The following is a 17,822-nucleotide window of genomic DNA, read 5'->3' as shown; positions in this document are numbered from 1 at the left end:
TTGTATAGTGTATCGGTAGTTGTACTAGTATTTGTACGTCTTCCATAACTTTTAATATAGGTATGTTTTGATAAAAAAATTGTGATGGCGTCATGTGAGTTTTTTTTTTCAAAACTTTGATCTAATTGCAAGAAACTTTCGGGAAAAAAGACTAAATTGCAAAAAGAAAAAAAATAGGGGCCTGTTTAGTTCGCGAAATTTTTTGGTTCGGCTACTGTAGCACTTTCATTTTTATTTAGTAATTAGTGTCCAATTATGGACTAATTAAGCTCAAAAGATTCATCTCATTATTTACAGCTAAACTGTACAATTAGTTACTTTTATAAATTATATTTAATACTCTATGAATGTGTCCAAAAAATTCGATATGATGGAGAATCTTAAAATTTTTTGGGAACTAAACATGGCCTAAAACCTCTCTGCTACTTTTATCTCTTAAAATCTCCGAAAGCCCCCTTCCCATGGAATCCAACGGCGACACTTCGCCGCCTCCGACGGCGCCGGCGCCGCCACGTGCCTGCGGCGCGGGCCCTCGGGCGTCGCACTCGCTGCCGACCTCGGGGGGTGGCCGCGTCTGCCTCTCCTGCGCCGCTGCGCTCCTCTCCTCCACCGGCGCTGCCTCCACGCCGTCCCACCACGTCGCGCACGCGCTCGCCAGCCTCTCCCTGGCGCTCGCGGACCCAGCCTTCCTCGCGCCGCTCCGCGCCGCGCACCCGCGCCTCCTCGCGGCGCCGCTCGCCGAGGCGCTCGCGGGCGCCGCTGCCCGCCGCGATGCGGCGCTCGCCTCGCAGGCGTCCGACCTCGCCGCCGACCTCGCCGCAGCAGTGGGCGCCCCCGCTGCCTCAGAGCTCGTCGCCCACCTCGCCCGCGTCCTCTCCTCCGGTTCTCTCGTCAAGCACCTCCACACGGTACGTGTGCGGCTCCTAGCCACTCACATTTTCGTCCTAGGCTAGTTGTCTCCGAAAATTCGATCGCTGGAAATGGTTTTTCACTGGAAAACATTGAGAGATAGTGGATTCTGGAAGCCTCGTTCTACCTGAGTAGTTTCGTTGCAAATAAGATCGTGGAGTAGAGTAGTGGAGATCAAGTGTAGAGTGTAGACTAGTTCATGAATTGCACGATAATTATTGTGTTGCTGAAAACGCTACATGATTTGGCAGCTGCTTATTATGTCAGTAGGTGGTTTATTAGCGCTATTGGCCTCTTGCACTAGATACGGAAGTTGAACATGACACTGATGTCGCATAGTCTAAGCACTCTGCGATCTCTTTTTTTTATTACTCCTATCAGGCCAATTTCGTTTCCCATAATTTCTTGCATTATCATGTCTCTACAATTTTCTGCAACTCCACCATTTACATTAACCTCAATATGAATAATGTGTGTTTTCTACAAATGATGGAATGCATTGCTCTTTTCTCTGTAATCAGTAATCACTTGCCTTACATTTACTTGTGCCATCATATGAATTGAGCTAATGAACTGAGAGGAGCATCATTTGATATCTTCTTAGTTTTGTTTTGGTCGTATCAAACTTAAATCTGGGATAAGATCTTATTTGGTTATACTGCTAGGTAGATTAGCACTAGTTAATGAGATGCTTGAGCTCCACTGCACCATTTGAAGTAAGCACAGTAACTGGTGGTAGGGAAAAGCTTAACCAAGTGCAGCATTATTTTAATTGATTAGTGTCACTACAGTAGATGTATTCAAATGTTGTCACAGAAGTACATCTGCAGTTAGGTTTCAGGATATGGTTGGAGGATGATCAGCTTCCTTTCCCTGTTATGGTAACTGTGGTGGACTACTGCATTTTGTTCAAAGTGGGATGCAGTACTTTTATCTCATCGTTTGACTGACATAAACTGGATCTCTTAAATATGTGAGGCATCGTGGTACTTCTCTTCTGATTTTTTTTCTGAAGCAGAAGCAACAATATTGTTGAAATTGAGTTACCTAATGCCTGAATCTTTCTTTTATGTCACTGCAGCTATATTGTTTGGGCGTCTTGCTAAACACCACCAAAGATGCTGCAGCACATATAGGAGATAAACTTTCGCTTTTCTTAAATCTTGTTAATGATCTCCGACTACCAAGGTGAAAACAACTAAACTTTGATGCTTATTTCTTACCTTCCAAGCACCTCATCTGGCAACATCTGTAACTTGCTCTATACAGCGATGAAATTCGTGGAGAGATACTCTTCGTGCTATACAGACTCTCTATATCAAATGCCACCCCATGGGACAATATATGCCCTGTTTTAAAAAAAACATTTTAAAACTATGTTTAATCTTGATTAAACTCTAAACTAATGACGGGAATAATTGCTCTATTCCTCCAACCCTAGATGGGTGGGTATATATAGCACCTATACATGGGCCACTAGATGGGCCTCTATACACATGGGCTCAATATACTCCAACACCCCCCCGCAGTCTGAACTACCGGCGCAGCGGTGTTCAAAACTGGACAACAAGAAAGCTAACACCCCCCGCAGTCTGAACAACCGACGCAGCGGTATTCAAGACTGGACAAGAAGAGAGTACAAAGGGCAAATACCCCCCCCGGCAGCCACAACTAGCCACCGGCTATGTTGAGGCTGGATCGAAACTCCGAGAAGGTCGAGGAGGGCAGGCTCTTGGTGAAGATGTCAGCAAACTGGGAGGTAGTCGGGACATGGAATACCCGAACATCACCGATGGCGACTCTGTCGCGCACGAAGTGTAGGTCGATCTCCACGTGCTTCGTCCGCTGATGCTGGTCGGGGTTGGTGGAGAGATACACGGCGCTGACGTTGTCGCAGTTGACGAGCGTACTCTTGGCGAGCGGGCTGTGGAGCTCCGCCAAGAGCTGTCGTAGCCAGGACGCCTCCGCCACGCCGTTAGCGACAGTCCGGTACTCCGCCTCGGCACTGGAGCGGGAGACAACCGGCTGCCGCTTGGACGACCAGGAGACCAGGTTGCCGTCTAGGAAGACGGCGTAGCCGGAGGTGGACCGACGAGTGTCCGGGCAGCCAGCCCAGTCAGCGTCGGTGTAGACCACCAGCTCAGCAGAGGACGAGCGGTGAAGTACCAGGCCGAGGTCCACAGTGCCACGGACGTACCGGAGGAGACGCTTCAGTGCAGCAAGGTGCGACTCCCGGGGATCATGCATGTGGAGACATATCTGCTGAACAGCATAGGTGAGGTCCGACCTGGTGAAGGTGAGGTACTGCAAAGCGCCGGCCAGACTCCGGTAGGCAGTAGGATCAGCCACCAGATCACCCAGATCAGCAGACAGCTTCGCCTGAGTGTCGACTGGAGTGGAGCAGGGCTTGCAATCAGTCATCCCAGCCCGCTCTAGAATATCGAGGGCGTACTGCCGCTGGTGAAGGAGAAGACCAGACGGGCGAGGCTCAACAGTGACGCCCAAGAAGTGGTGGAGCTGACCGAGATCCTTCATAGCGAACTCCTGCTGCAGAGAGGAGATGACACTCTGAAGCAACTGCTGACTGGAAGCTGTGAGCACAATGTCATCGACATATAGCAGCAGATATGCCGTCTCATCCCCATGGCGGTAAATGAAGAGAGATGTGTCAGACTTGGCCTTGGTGAACCCAAGTGTCAGCAAGAACGTGGCGAACCGAGAGTACCAAGCCGGTGGAGCCTGCTTCAGTCCATAGAGAGACTCGTTGAGCCGGCAAACCATATCCGGACGACTCGAGTCCACAAATCCCGCAGGCTGAGAGCAGTAAACAGTCTCTGACAAGGTGCCGTGAAGAAACACATTCTTCACGTCCAGCTGGTGCACAGGCCAAGTGCGCGAGAGCGCAAGCGAGAGGACTGTGCGCACAGTAGCGGGCTTCACGACCGGGCTGAATGTCTCATCATAGTCCACACCAGGCCGCTGAGTGAACCCCCGGGGAACCCAGCGAGCCTTGTAGCGCTCCAGTGTGCCGTCAGCCCGACGCTTATGCGTCCAGATCCACTTTCCAGTCACCACATTGCAACCAGACGGACGCGGCACGAGGTCCCACGTCTGGTTGGCAAGAAGAGCCGCGTACTCCTCTTCCATCACGCGACGCCAGTGAGGATCAGCCAAGGCGTCGCGGACAGAGGAGGGTATCGGAGAGACCCGCGGTTCTCTCTCGGTGGCTGAGAGAGTCGCGGCCTGGGACACCATCCGCCGAGTCACCATGAGATGGATATGCCGAGGATCCCGTTGGATGACCGGCAGGTGGTACACCTCCGGCTCAGCTCGAGAGGGAGCCGGAGGAGGCGGCGGCGGCGGCGGCGGCTCCGGTGTCGGCGTCGCAGGAGCCTCCGGAGCAGGAGGCGGCGCCGGTGTCGACGCCGAACGACGCCGGTACACCTGCACCGGCTCAGCGTACCGCCGCGGCGCCGGTGTCGTCGCCGAGCGACGCCGGTACACCTGCACCGGCTGAGCGTACCGCTCAGGGGCAGGGGAAGGCACCAGGGCCGCGCGTGGCGCAGCAGGAGTCACCGGGTCGACCGGAGGTCCGCGGGTCATGCATGGCGCGACCGCAGGCACCGGGACCGCGCTCGGCGCAGCAGGGATCACCGGAAGTGGTGCCGGTGCGCCGGGAAAACCTGCAGGCAAAGGACAGACAGGTAATGGTGGCTGAACCACCGGGTCAGACGGAAACAGAGACGCCAGCTCGGGATCAGGAGAAGGTGTGGAGGAGGTGGAGTAGGGGAAGTCCGACTCGTCGAAGACGATGTGTCGGGAGATCAGAACGCGGCGAGAGGTGAGGTCAAAGCATCGGTACCCCTTGTGGTCAGGGGAATACCCGAGGAACACACGAGTCGAGCGGGGCGCCAGCTTGTGAGAAGCGGTGGCGGAGGTGTTAGGGTAACACGCACACCCGAAGACCCGAAGGTGGTCGTAGCGAGGAGGGGTACCGAAAAGAGCGTGGTGTGGAGTGGGAGCTGGAGAAGCTGTGGACAGAAGGCGGTTCAGCAGGTAGGTGGCGGTGTGGAGGCCCTCAGCCCAGAAGCGCGGGGGGAGAGAAGCCTGGATCAGAAGGGTGCGCACGACGTCGTTCGTCGTGCGAATCATCCGCTCAGCCTTGCCGTTCTGAGGAGAGGTATACGGACAAGACATGCGCAGCTGAACACCCCGAGATAGGAAGAAAGACCGGGAGGTGGAGTTATCAAACTCCCGCCCGTTGTCACATTGGACGGCCTTAACGGTGAGGCCGAACTGAGTGGACACCCAGGCAAAGAAGTGGATGAGGGTGGGGAAAGCCTCAGACTTGGTGCGTAAAGGGAAAGTCCAAGAGTAATGAGAAAAATCATCAACAATGACCAGATAATATCTATAGCCAGACATGCTGAGTACAGGAGATGTCCACAGGTCACAGTGAATGAGATCAAAAGCATGCGCAGCATGCGAAGAAGAAAGAGAAAACGGAAGTCTAACATGACGACCTAATTGGCACGCATGACAGAGGTGCTCAGCAGGAGCCTTAGTACATGGAACATCGGTACTACAGCGGAGCTGAGCCAAAACGTCGCGGCCGGGGTGACCAAGCCGGCGGTGCCAGGTGGTGGAAGAAGGCGTCACGGCAAAAGCAGAAGACGAAGAAGCCGAAGGCGAGGCAGCGGAAGCAGGAAGCCGAAGAGTGTAAAGGGCTCCGGGCTGTCACATCGGAGGAGCGGACGCCGGGAAGCCGAATCCTTCACAGTAAGACCAGAGGAGTCAAATTCGATAGAACAGGAGTTGTCAGCAGTAAACTGGCGAATAGAAAGAAGGTTGTGAACCATTTGAGGAGCGACAAAAACATTAGGAAGACGAGGAGCAGAACCCACGGCGGTGATAGGAAGGCAAGACCCATCACCAACCATGATGGAAGAAGGACAAGAGGGGTGTGGGGGTCGGACAGAAGAGAGGATACCAGCATCGAGAGTGGTGTGGATCGAGGCACCCGAGTCGGCGATCCACTCGGTGCTGGTCGGCGGCGTCAGTCCCATGGTGCTGAAGGACTGTGCCAGAGTGGCCTGGTCCCACCCCCCAGGCCAGGTCGGCTGCTGGCTGGGCTGAGCGGACGGGGTCCAGGACGGCGCGAAGAGTGGAGCAGCGCCAGTGAACATGGCCGCCGGCTGGAGCTGAGGACGAGGCGCCCCTCCCGGACCCCCGGAATGGCCACATCGAGATGCGCCCTGACCATGGGTTGCTGAAGAATGGCCAGGGCGTACCTCCAGCGGCAGGGGCAGGAGTGGGAGCCGGAGTCGGTGTCGGCGCGCCCCGACGGCCCCCACCCGTACCGGTGCTCCCAGAAGCGGGGCCACCAGTGCCACCACCACCACCCCGTCGCCGGCGACGTCCACGGCCCTCCCCCCTCCTCCGGTCTGCCCGGCGGGAGTAGCACCGAGGAGAGAGGAAGCAGGAGTAGCGGAGGAGGCCGGTGGAGCAGCAACGAGCGCGGCTGGTGTGGGCGAGGACGATCCGGGCGCGAGACCCATGGTGATCTCCTCGAGGGCGAGGTCGTCCCGGACCTGCAGGAAGGTGGGGAAGGGCCTCTGGCGGGCGATCCAGTCCTTCAGGTGGTCGTAGGTGCGGCTCAGTCCCCGTAGGACATTGAGCACCAAGACCCGATCGGACACCGGATCCCCGAGGTCGTGAAGAGCATCGGCCATGCTCTTCATCCGCCGGCAGTACTCACCGACGGAGAGGTCCCCCTGCACGAAGGTCCGGAAGGTGGCGTCGAGCTGGAGGGCACGGTACTCGGCGTTGCCGAGGAACTGGCCCTCGAGCGCCACCCAAGCCTGCCGCGCGGTGCCGCCGTGGGTCCTGACGAGGTCCTGCAGATCTAGGGAGATGGTCCCGAAGATCCAGGACAGAGCGACGTTGTCGAGGCGCAGCCACGTCACGTCCCGCGCCTCGATCGGCGAGTCGACGAGGACGTGGTCGTCGAGGGCGTAGCGGCGAAGTGTGAGGAGGACCTGGTCCCGCCAACGGCCGTAGGAGGAGGACGCGGGGTCGAGGAGGACGGAGACCAGGGGGTCCATGGGGTCGGTCGGGTCGTACCGGGCTCCAGATCCAGTGGGCGGGGCCTGGTGGGAGGACGAGGCGCCGTGCTCGGGGTCGACGGGCTGGCCGGAGGAGACGCGGAAGAAGCGCTCCGCCTCGGCGACCCGGAGAGCGAGAGCGTCGGCCGTGGCGCGCTCGCGCTCCCAGGCGAGGGTAGCCACGCGGACCCGCTCCTGGGCCGCCGAAGCCTCCGACTTGGCGGCGAGGAGGGCCGCAGCCAGAGCGGCGTCGGCCTGTTGCCCGCGTATGGCGGCGGCGGCGAGCGGCGCATCCGCGGGAGACATCCCGAGGCCCGACCACGCGGGATCGGGTGCGGCGTCAGCGGGCTGCTTCCCGGCGGCGACGGCGGCGCGGTGGGTCGCAGCGGCGGCTGCTGGATCGGCGCCCGCGATCTGCAGCAGCTGCGCGGCGGCCTGCAGGGCGGCCGGATCAGCACCCGCGGCTTGCAGCAGATGCGCTGCGGCCCGCAGGGCGGCCGGATCGACGGCGGCGCGCTGCTGGGCCCCGCAGCCCCGACACTCGCGCCAGCAGCTGAGGCGGCAGCGGCGGTGTCGGGCTGCAGGGGGCCCAGGGCGGCAGGTGGCTGTTGCCACGGCCCCTGCGCCGGCGGCGGCCCCTGTAGCGGTGGATCCCGCGGCGCCCGGGCCGGCGGCTCCCGCGGCGGCGCCCCCGACCGGCGCGCCCTCAAGGACGAGCGCAGCGGCCGGGAGGGTCCATGGCCGAGCGGCGGCGGCAGGAAAACCGGGCGGCGGCGGCCGGGCGCCGGGGGCCCAGGCGCCCAGATCCGCGCGAGCGGGAGCAGAGGAGGGAGGGGAGAGGGGAGGGAAGGAGGAGAGGGAAAGGGAGGAGGAGGAGGAGGAGGCCGGCGGCCGGCCGGCCATGAGCCGGCGGCGGCGGCAAACAGGGGAGCCTGCGGTGGCTGGAAGCAGAGGAGGCGGCTGGAAACAGAGGAGGTGTAAACCTAACCCTTTGATACCATAATGACGGGAATAATTGCTCTATTCCTCCAACCCTAGATGGGTGGGTATATATAGCACCTATACATGGGCCGCTAGATGAGCCTCTATACACATGGGCTCAATATACTCCAACATAAACTTTGGCCTAGCGTTGCGTTTAATCACAGTGTCGTTTAATCACAAAAGACGTTTAATCTACGTTTAATCACAAAAACTCTAAACCATAGGCTAGCGTTCACCTAGCGTCTAGCGTTTTTTAAAACCTTGAATATATGTGATAATGGAGATGTGGACCTATTAGCAATTGGAAGAAACTTGCTTCAACTCTCTCTTGAAGTCCTACTCAAAACTCAAAACGATACTGTTTGCTTGAACTGTATTGGTTAGTATATTTCTTCTTTTTGTTCAATAGAAATAATATTGCTTTGCGAATATTCTATCCAGTTAGAGATATCTGATGTTTTAACTTTCATATGCTCCAACAAACAATTATGAGAATTAGTTTCTATCACAATTTGTACATAAGTTTATAGAATTTCGTTCCATGGTTTTTAAAGCGTTAAGGCGAGGCGAGGCGAGGCGAGGCGAGCTACCACCGCCTTATCGCCTATGCGGGCTAAGGCAGACTAAGGCGGCACTTAGGCGAGACAAGCCACCACCGCCTTGTCGCCTAGGCGATGCCTTAAAAACAGTTTCATTGTGACTAATTAATCTACACATTGTCTTTGTTTGAACATTCTAAATATATAAGCCACAGTTAGGCATTGATAAAAAAAACTTGTATGACCACCTTCATATAGTTTGAGAAACTTGAGAATGTTTTGAAAAAACCACCTGAATAGTTGATGAATGCACCATTTCTGATGTTATGCAAGATATGGTACAAAGTTCAAATAGTTTAAGAGTTGGAGGAAAGAATTCACAATTTTTGACATAGTACCTTCAAGTCATTTGCACTAAGGAAATTTGGATTTTCCTTTAAACAACTTGTCCATGTTGGAAATTTCTGCAGCGCTTTTTCTTCACTTGTTACTGATGTTCCTTTTTTGTGCTTCTGCAGCATTGCTCCTTACTTTAGCAAAAAAGGGGCCCTTTGACCTTGTGTTGCTCAGCAATCAGAATTCAATCAACTGCGTAGAACCAGAGCACATGCAGAATGATTATATGTCCCTAAACGCTTCTCTTGTTCTATTCGCTGAGGCTGTCAAAGGATCTCTGCTATCTACTAACCTAGAAGTTCAGACAGGGACATTGGATTTGATCTTTCATTTCCTGTCATCTGATGGAGATATTTGTGCTCTACTTCAAATTTTGATCGATGAAAACGTTGCTGATTACATATTTGAGGTTCTCAGATTATCAGGTACAAGCACAGTCATGAACTGCTTTCTGAAAGCTTATATGCATTGTGAATATTGAAGGCTTACCAAGTTGAACTCCTGTTTTATATTCTTCAGGAAATAATGATCTTGTTGTCATATCCTCTATTCAAGTGCTATTTCTTTTAGCCAGATCAGAGGAGAAATTCAAAGAAAAGCTTGCCATTGGATTTTCCACTCTGCTTCCTGTTCTTCACTATGTTGCAGAGATACCATTTCACCCAGTCCAATCTCATGTTTTACAACTTGTTTGGATTTGCTTGGTCAATTGTTCTGGTATCCTCTCACTGCCCCAAGAAGAACAGATAGCCTGTACTTTAACTGCTATCTTGAGAAGAAATGGCAATGGTGAACTTGGCATGAGTTCTGAAACCTTTATTCTGGTTTGCTCAATATTAATAGAGATTCTGAAGTCACCTCATGCTCATGATATTGAGAAATTACCATCATTTATTGAAGAATCATCAAGATATGCGATATCTTCAACACTATCACATGAGTATGATTCTAGGATCCCCATTCCTCATTCCCTTCTTCTTCTGAAAGAATCACTTCTGTTCTGCCTTGAAGGGAACAAATATAATATTTCTAGCAAGAAGGATCTTGAGGATAGCATCATTGGAACTTGTGGAACGATTTTACTGCATTGGCTTGAAAGTGCTGTGGTTGATGGTAATGATGAAGAAACACTGGCAGGGATCCTTCAGATTTTCCAACTTATTTTGTCAAGGGCAACTGACAAACCATTACAGTTTGCTGAGTTGCTAGCTTCATCTTCATGGTTTAGCCTGTCATTTGGATTCATGGGCTTATTTCCTACTGATAATGTAAAATCTGTGGTATATTTGGTCACTAGTTCAATTGTTGACAGAGTTTTGGGCTGTAATTATGGGGAAACTATTAGAGATGCACACATTTATCTGCCATCAGACCCCACAGAACTGATGTATTTGCTTGGGCAATGTAGTACAGAAGACTTCAACTTGGCATCATGCCAATGCGCTATACTTTCTATACTGTATGCCTGTTCATTCTACAATGAAAGGTACTCATCTTGCGCAGCTTTGGTTTCGCCATTTATAACTTACAAGAAAGAATGCTAATGTGGTGATTGTTTCAACTATTCAGGCTGGCTGCTGACAACCAAATTCTGGCTTGTGTTGAGCAATACATCCTCCTCAATAGTGGAAGCTTCCCATATGAAATTAATTTTTCTGTTATGTTTACGCTTCTGGTCCACCTTTATGCTTATGTCAGGGGCATTTCCTATAGCTGCAGCATTCCACATAGTCCAGAAGCTGAGAATACTCTATTCCATGTAATGACACAAAAGGATTGGGATTTGCTTGCTATCCGAGTCCATCCAATAGCAATAAAATGGCTCTTACAGAAGCAAGAACTCATGGAACCATTTGCCTTCCAGATGCTAAATTTTTGTAAAACTTTCTGTGAAGATGAAACTATCATGCTCTCAAACAGCAGTCTGTTGGTGGACATACAAATGGTTGCAGAGCTGGTACTTTCTGGAGAAACCGTCATCTCGTTTTTGCTGGTGTTCTTGCTAAACCAGATAGTAAAGGAGGGTACTGAAGAAGAGGTCTTATCAGTTCTCCGTGTTATCGCTGAAATCATCACCATCTCTCCTTGTTCATCTGATCAGTTTATATCATGCGGCATTGTCAATTCATTCCATGGCATATATTGCTTACCATACTTTTCAAGGATCCAAACAGTTTGTTCCTATTTGATCTTTAACATCTTATGTTCAGCAAGTGCATTGACATTAGCTCAGGAAGATGAATGGCTTCCTCTTACTATGAAGGTACTCTTGTTCTGTTGATATGAGTTGAACCATGCAAATCACAACACGTAGTGTAGTTTTAATCACATTTAAACAATATTATTTGTTGGTTATTAAAAGCTTCATGGGATGACTGTTGGGGGTAAACTTGTGGAAATAGGGAACCATCCTTAAACCCTAATTGTTTGTATTGGTCAATGCAACATTCAAAAAGAATCTGTTGTTAGCTAGTATTTTAATTTGCATCATTTCTGGTTATATTTATAGTTTGTTTAATTCAGAAACCGCTTTTGTTTACAGCTATTGGAATTTATCAATTCTGGTATTGATTATACATCTAATAACCAAGAACACAAGATATTGATTGGGGTATTATGCTTTGTTTTGCATCATTCAGCAAACAAAGTTCTTGTTGAGCCTGCAAAAGCCATAATCTTGAACAGTTCATTGGTTTCTTTAACGGATGTTATAGTACAGAAAGCATGTTCAAAAGGCCCATCTTTATTTCAACACAATCAGGATACAGCCTTTGGAGAACTCCTAAGTCTTGTACTTCTATTGGTGTTTTTCTCTCTAAGAAGGTATGAACTATGAAGTGATTATTTGCATGCTTAATTTTATTTGCTTCAGCATGCACTAATTGTGGTCTCTATTTTCAGTTTGCATACAATTCTAGAGGCAAGTATTGACTGGCAGGACTTCCTTCAACATTCAGAAGACATCCATTCCTTTTCTGTCCTTGGTATTCCATGCCATGATTTATGCCGTCTCATGCACTTCGGTCCACCACCTATTAAACTTATTGCTTCACAATGTCTGTTGGAGTTGTTTACGAGAATTTCAGATCAAAGAACATGTACTAATGCTGAATTAAGATGCTCTGTGAAGTATCTGAAGTCCATTATTGCAGTGACCGAGGGTTTGGTCTTCGGTGAAGACAGTAAAGTTGCTGGAAATTGCGGTACCTGTCTCTCTGTGATTTTAGGTTGGGAGAAATTTGGAAGCCAAGAGAAGGTGGCGGCCAGAGAATCCAAATGGTTTCAATTAATAATGGAGGAATTTGCTGTTGCCTTGACTGCTCCTGGTTTGACGTCCAAATCTTTCACCAATCAGCAGAAGATTGCAGCGAATCTAGCTGTTTCATTGCTCAGGCTGAGCCAAGTACCAGATTGGCTAACATTGCTGTTTGATAGCCATCTGATATCTGGCATTATGGCTAATCTTTCTGCTAGGAATGTTACTGCAGAAATTGTCAATCTCTTCAGTGAGCTCATGGCTAGGAAATATCCGAGTCAAGAGCACACTGTTGCTCTACATAACTTGTTCCAGGTTTGTGTAATGCTCTTCATAATCTTAAAATGTAGAGCATGGCATTGTATAGCTGTACATAACCTTTTGTTAGTTTACACCTTTTGGATTCCTCTGCCCCGGTGAATTTGATTTGGTCCACCAGGCTCACTTCGTTCATAACATGATGCAGGTATGCAGAAGGCAGGTCTATGAGGGAAACTCCAAGGCGCAAATGTTTGGGCAAAGTGTTAAAAAGGTTGCAAGGAGCACCAATGACATGGTCGCATTGCTCTTTGGCCTGATGCTGAACCATAACACAGACTCTGCTGCAGTTCAATCGGAGCAGCAGACGCTCCTGCGTGCAATTGATCTGTTCTTCCAGGGGTCAAGCGGGGGAGAACAGCGTTAACATAAACGCCAACCAGCTTGTTGAGATGTTGAGAAAAGCTGATTTTCTTCTTCCACGTTTTCTGAACCGAGTAGATGATATTCCAAACGGGACAGCAATCCCTCTGTTCCTGAGAGGCTCCTCGATTTTCCTTCAATAGAGGAGAAGCTTAGTAAGTTGTATATATACAAAAGTTTTGGTGTATGCGATGTGAATCGATAGGATTACAATCATTCTTCTGGCCTGAAATAGTAACAACTATTAACTCGAATCTATAGCCGTATTCTTCACTATATGCATGCGAGGACTGTATTGCCACGGGCGCCGAAGTATGAACTGATGATGATTCTTGTTAACGGCTTTTTTAATTAAGTTATTGCTGAAATTCTGGCTTTTCATGTATACTACTGTCATGTAATATCGCAATAGTATATATAATAAGAAAAATTCTATATCACTCCCTCACCAATAGGGGGTGGACTACATACCCCCAACCTATGAAACGATTTATATCACCTCCTGAATTTTCCAAAAACGGTCAAATTACCCACTAAAGCAATTTTGAAAAATCATAGTAAATCACAAAAAATCATAAAATAGAAAATCCAATTGTGTTGGCCCCAAATGAGTAGATCTACATAGTGAACAATTGAACATATAATATAATATGCTTTAGTATATTTTTTTGCTGTAGCTTTAGATCTATGTTTTTCTTCATAACTGTAAAAAAAATACTAAAACATACCATATTATATGTTCATTGTGTAGATCTACTCATTTGGAGTCCAAAACAATTGGATTTTCCATTTTTTTGATTTGTTTGTGATTTACTAAGATTTTTCAAAACTGCTTTAGGGGGTAATTTGACCGGTTTTGGAAAGTTCAGGGGGTGATATAGACAGTTTTATAAGTTGGGGGTTATGTAGTCCACCCCATAGGTGAGGGGTGATATAGACTTTTTCCTATATAATAGCTGCAACTTAAAAGAATTTGTAGTCGCACAGATTCAATTGCAATTGAAACTGTAATTTCTGGAAAAGTCCGTTTTACTATCCTCGCCAATCCACTTTAGCCCCGCTTAACCACTAAGCAAAATTTAGACTCAATTTACTCCGTTGAGCAAATTTAATTGGCCCTATCTACCCTTAATGATATTTCTTTTCTGTTTCACCATGTACATATTGAATTTTAAGTTTAATTTTTATGAGTGGATAGAGGACATGATAGGTATGCTTTTAGGAGTACATTATTTCTAGAAAAAAGTTCATTTTTCGCCATCCAACTATTGCCATGCAACTCCAAGACCATCCAAATATCAAAATCATTCACATTTGGTGATCCAAATGGTTTTGTTGTGTGGTTTTGGTAATATGGATGACACGTGGCAGTGGGGCTCACCGCGCCGCTGTCATCGGACCCGCCATCATCGCCACAGCTGACGACCTCAACGCGTTGCCCACAACGAGCGCGACCTTATCCTCTCCCGCGAGTGCCCCATTCTGATCCCAAGCCCCCTCTCTTCTTCCTCCTTCAGCTCAGGTGGAGTAGAGCGAACCGCCGACACTGTGCCAGCCATCCCCACCGCTCCCGCTTCGATTTCGCCTGCCAAGAGACAGCCCACTTGGTCCTCCACCTTCGCCAAGCATCCACGGGCATGGCCGACCTCTTCCTTGGCCGGAATCGGCTCCCCCATCGTTGTCCACTGTCGGTACCCTGTAGCAGGGATACCCACTCCTACTCCAGCAAGGCAGGACTCGCGTAGTCATCCGTAACTACGCCATAAGGGACGGAGCAGCCGGGCCCCACGGGTCAGGCTCTTACCTCACCGGGCCAACGGCCCCGGACCCACTCCCCGCTCTGGGACAGGTCTGGTGACGCCACGTGCCCCTGAGGAGGGGAAGCTCCGAGCCAACAGCCGAGGGCTCGAACCCCCCCATAGGGGTCCTAGACCTCCCGCGTCCATCCAGACCTCCCACGCGCGTAGAACCAACATACTGCCGGGGGGGGGGGGGGTCCGGGGGCGCCACGTGTCCCACAGGCGCGGGCGCGGGTCTTCCACTGGAAGACTCGCCCACCCACTGCATTCAATGCGGGTGGTTGAGGCGTGCTCTGCCGCTGCGGCACGCGGGGCAGCCTTTGTCAGGCCTCACTGTAGACCGCATATTACCGAGGTACACATTGCAGCCGCATGCGCCGCATCCGTGCGGAGCCCGTCTGCCGCATTAAATGGATATGACGGCACGGCACTTTTCCAACATACCGCCTGCGCCGCAAGCTACTCGGCCCGTTCAGCTATGCTGCAGGCAACGCCGCAAGCTACACCCTGGCGCCGTTTTGACAAGACAGGGCATGGGTATGCTGGATGGAGGATTCCCAGGAGCAGAGCAAGGAAATCCAAGAATGAGATCTCCTTCGCCTGCAACGCCATAATGTATGAACAGTATGTTATTTTATACTACATCGATTGGGCCCATCTGTCGGGGACCCAACGGCCATGTACGCGCCTCCCTTGAGATATAAAAGGGAGGCGCTCGCTACAGATTCACAGACTCACACTGGACTCAGCACTAAACACACCAGGCTCTCTCAGACTCTCTCGAGACTAAGAGAAGACAAGCAATACAACACACAGTGGACGTATGGTATTACGCTCCGGCGGCCCGAACCACTCTAAAACTGCTGTGTTCATTGTGTTCTTCCAGCGAGATCGAACGAGTCCAAGCTAACCCCCTAGTACTCACCCTCTGGGCTTAGGCGGGTGCATTACGCCACCCGGCTGTGGTTTTCCACACCTCGACATTTGGCGCACCAGGTAGGGAACATTTAGCTGGTTTCAGTTCATCTCTTGCTCGTCTCCATGGTTCGGATGGCTGAGTACTCCCACCACGACAACGACGTGGAGATGACGGAGGGTGTGGCGTCATCCGCGTCACAAGCCTCTCGCCTTCCTTCTCCAGGGGCAACCGTGCCCGTGGAGCAGCCACCGTCGGCAGCGGCGCGCGCTGCACGTCGGCAAGAGACAGGGCGCCCGTCAAGGGCCCCCTCACAAGCTGCGAGCGGCGGAGCGCTGGCGGCGGCTAGGGAGTTGCTTCGCAACCCTCAGGCTGCTGCAGCCTCGCCAGACGCCATGAGGCAGTGGCGGGACAACGTTTACCATCTCCTCCATCTGGCTCAGGCCTCCCCCAGTTCTGCAAGGACAGGGCAACGACCTCCACCTGGCAATGCGGTGGTACCCTACCACCGGCGCCAGGGCGGTGCATCGGCGTCCGTGCGCTCCCCCACCGTGAGGGGTGCACGAACAGAAGACCTGCGCACAGAGCTCAACCGTAGGCGTGCGGGCGAGGATGCCCGCATCTATGTGGAGGGGGCGCGAGAACGCCGCCTCAACATTGAGGGCCGCAACCTCAACGCCGACTTGGATGTAGCGGCACCCAAGCCTCCGGGAAACGTCCGGATACAAGCGGGCACCCCAGTGGCTGGGGTGGTGTGCTGCGCTGGCGGATCACCTCCGCGCAGTGGCATGGCCGTCCAAGTTCCGCCTGCACCTGCCGGAGAAGTACGACGGTACCACTAACCCGTCGAAATTCCTGCAGGTGTACGTTACCGCCATCACAGTTGTTGGTGGTAACGACGCCGTCATGGCGAGCTACTTTCATGTAGCCTTGACTGGGCCTGCCCGTACTTGGCTCATGAACCTCACTCCTGGGACGATTCAGTCCTGGGAAGAGCTCTGTGCGAGGTTCACAGCGAACTTCGCCAGTGCGTACCAGCAGCATGGTGTGAAGGCTCACCTCCATGCCGTGAGGCAAAAACCCAGAGAGATGCTCCGGGCATTCATCTCGCGCTTGACCAAGGTACGGGGTACCATTCCTCGTATCTCTGATGCATCCATTATCACTGCTTTCCGTCAGGGGGTACGTGATGAGAAGATGCTCGAGAAGCTGGCGACGCACGAGGTGGAAAGCGTTACCATGCTTTTCTCCCTGACTGACAAGTGTGCCAGGGCCGCTGAGGGCCGCGCATGGCACTCAGCCCCCCAAGACGGAGACGCCAAGGCTGGTGGCTCCGGAGCTACCGCCCAGGGCGGTAGCAAGAAGAAGAAGAACAAGAACTGGAGTCACGGGGAGCCACATCCCGGCGGTCCAGTCACTGTAGCGGCGACACCAGCTGCTGCGGCAGTGGCTGGGGGCCAGAATGCGCATGGCAAATGCCTGCGTCCGCAAGGTGACAGCAGAGGTTCATGCCCAGTGCATCCCACCGCTCGCCACACCGCCACTGACTGCCGCGAGATCCAGAAACTCACGAAGCGGGTCAGTGGGCGGCATGAGCAGTCCTCCAAGGATGGCTTACCCCCTCCTCGCCAGCGGTCTGGCAAGGAGAAAGCCTCCAAGAGTGAGGCCGCTGCCGGGGAGAAGGAGCTGGGCTACCAATCCCCCGCTCGGGAGCTGAAGGGCGTTTATAGCCACGACAACTCCGGCTCTGACAACGAGGAGCGCCGCAAGAAGCTGTACGTAATGAACGGTGGAAGCTGGGAGCTTGTCTCCCGGCGGGATGTGAAGACCCTTCGCCGAGAGGTCCTTTCGGTGAAGCCGGGGGTCCCGAAGGCGGCGCCGCACCACAGGTGGATGAACACCACCTTCTCTCTTGGGCCATCTGACTGCCCGGAGAACATGGACGGGGCTGGTGTACTATCTCTAGTCACCGCCCCTGTCATAGCCAACATCAGGCTCTATCACGTGCTGATAGACAGTGGGGCTGGCCTCAATGTCATCAGCTATGCAGCGTTCAAGCAGCTGCAGATCCCGGAGTCCAAGCTGACTCCCTCTCGCCCATTCTCCGGAGTGGGCCTACATCTGGTGTTCCCTCTGGGGAGCATCACTCTGCAGGTCACGTTTGGGACCGAGGAGAACTTCCGCACAGAGAGCGTCCAGTTCGATGTTGCGGAGGTGAACCTCCCGTTCAATGCTATC

At 52.0% G+C, this 17,822-nt stretch overlaps 1 protein-coding gene across 4 annotated transcripts; it reads left to right on the top strand.

Annotated features, from left to right (window-relative positions):
* Positions 1-446: 446 nt before the first annotated feature.
* On the top strand, positions 447-13,237 carry LOC120693963 (protein PUTATIVE RECOMBINATION INITIATION DEFECT 1-like). Of its 4 annotated transcripts, XM_039977124.1 has the most exons (10): positions 447-908; positions 1,991-2,097; positions 2,179-2,251; positions 8,265-8,376; positions 9,055-9,357; positions 9,452-10,418; positions 10,502-11,195; positions 11,475-11,755; positions 11,834-12,503; positions 12,655-13,237. In XM_039977124.1, the coding sequence occupies exons 1-10, from the start codon at positions 462-464 to the stop codon at positions 12,871-12,873; spliced, it is 3,873 nt and encodes a 1,290-aa protein (XP_039833058.1). In that variant the 5' UTR covers positions 447-461; the 3' UTR covers positions 12,874-13,237. The 4 variants fall into 4 exon arrangements, with proteins under 4 accessions (XP_039833058.1, XP_039833061.1, XP_039833059.1 ...); XM_039977125.1 differs by lacking the exons at positions 2,179-2,251; positions 8,265-8,376 and adding an exon at positions 1,740-1,882 and having other exon boundaries at positions 789-908; XM_039977127.1 differs by lacking the exons at positions 2,179-2,251; positions 8,265-8,376 and having other exon boundaries at positions 775-908.
* The last annotated feature ends 4,585 nt before the right edge of the window (positions 13,238-17,822 follow it).

This window comes from Panicum virgatum, unplaced genomic scaffold (genome assembly GCF_016808335.1).
Source record: "Panicum virgatum strain AP13 unplaced genomic scaffold, P.virgatum_v5 scaffold_1235, whole genome shotgun sequence".
Taxonomy (NCBI): domain Eukaryota; kingdom Viridiplantae; phylum Streptophyta; class Magnoliopsida; order Poales; family Poaceae; genus Panicum; species Panicum virgatum.
This window is presented reverse-complemented; position numbering and strand designations above follow the sequence as displayed.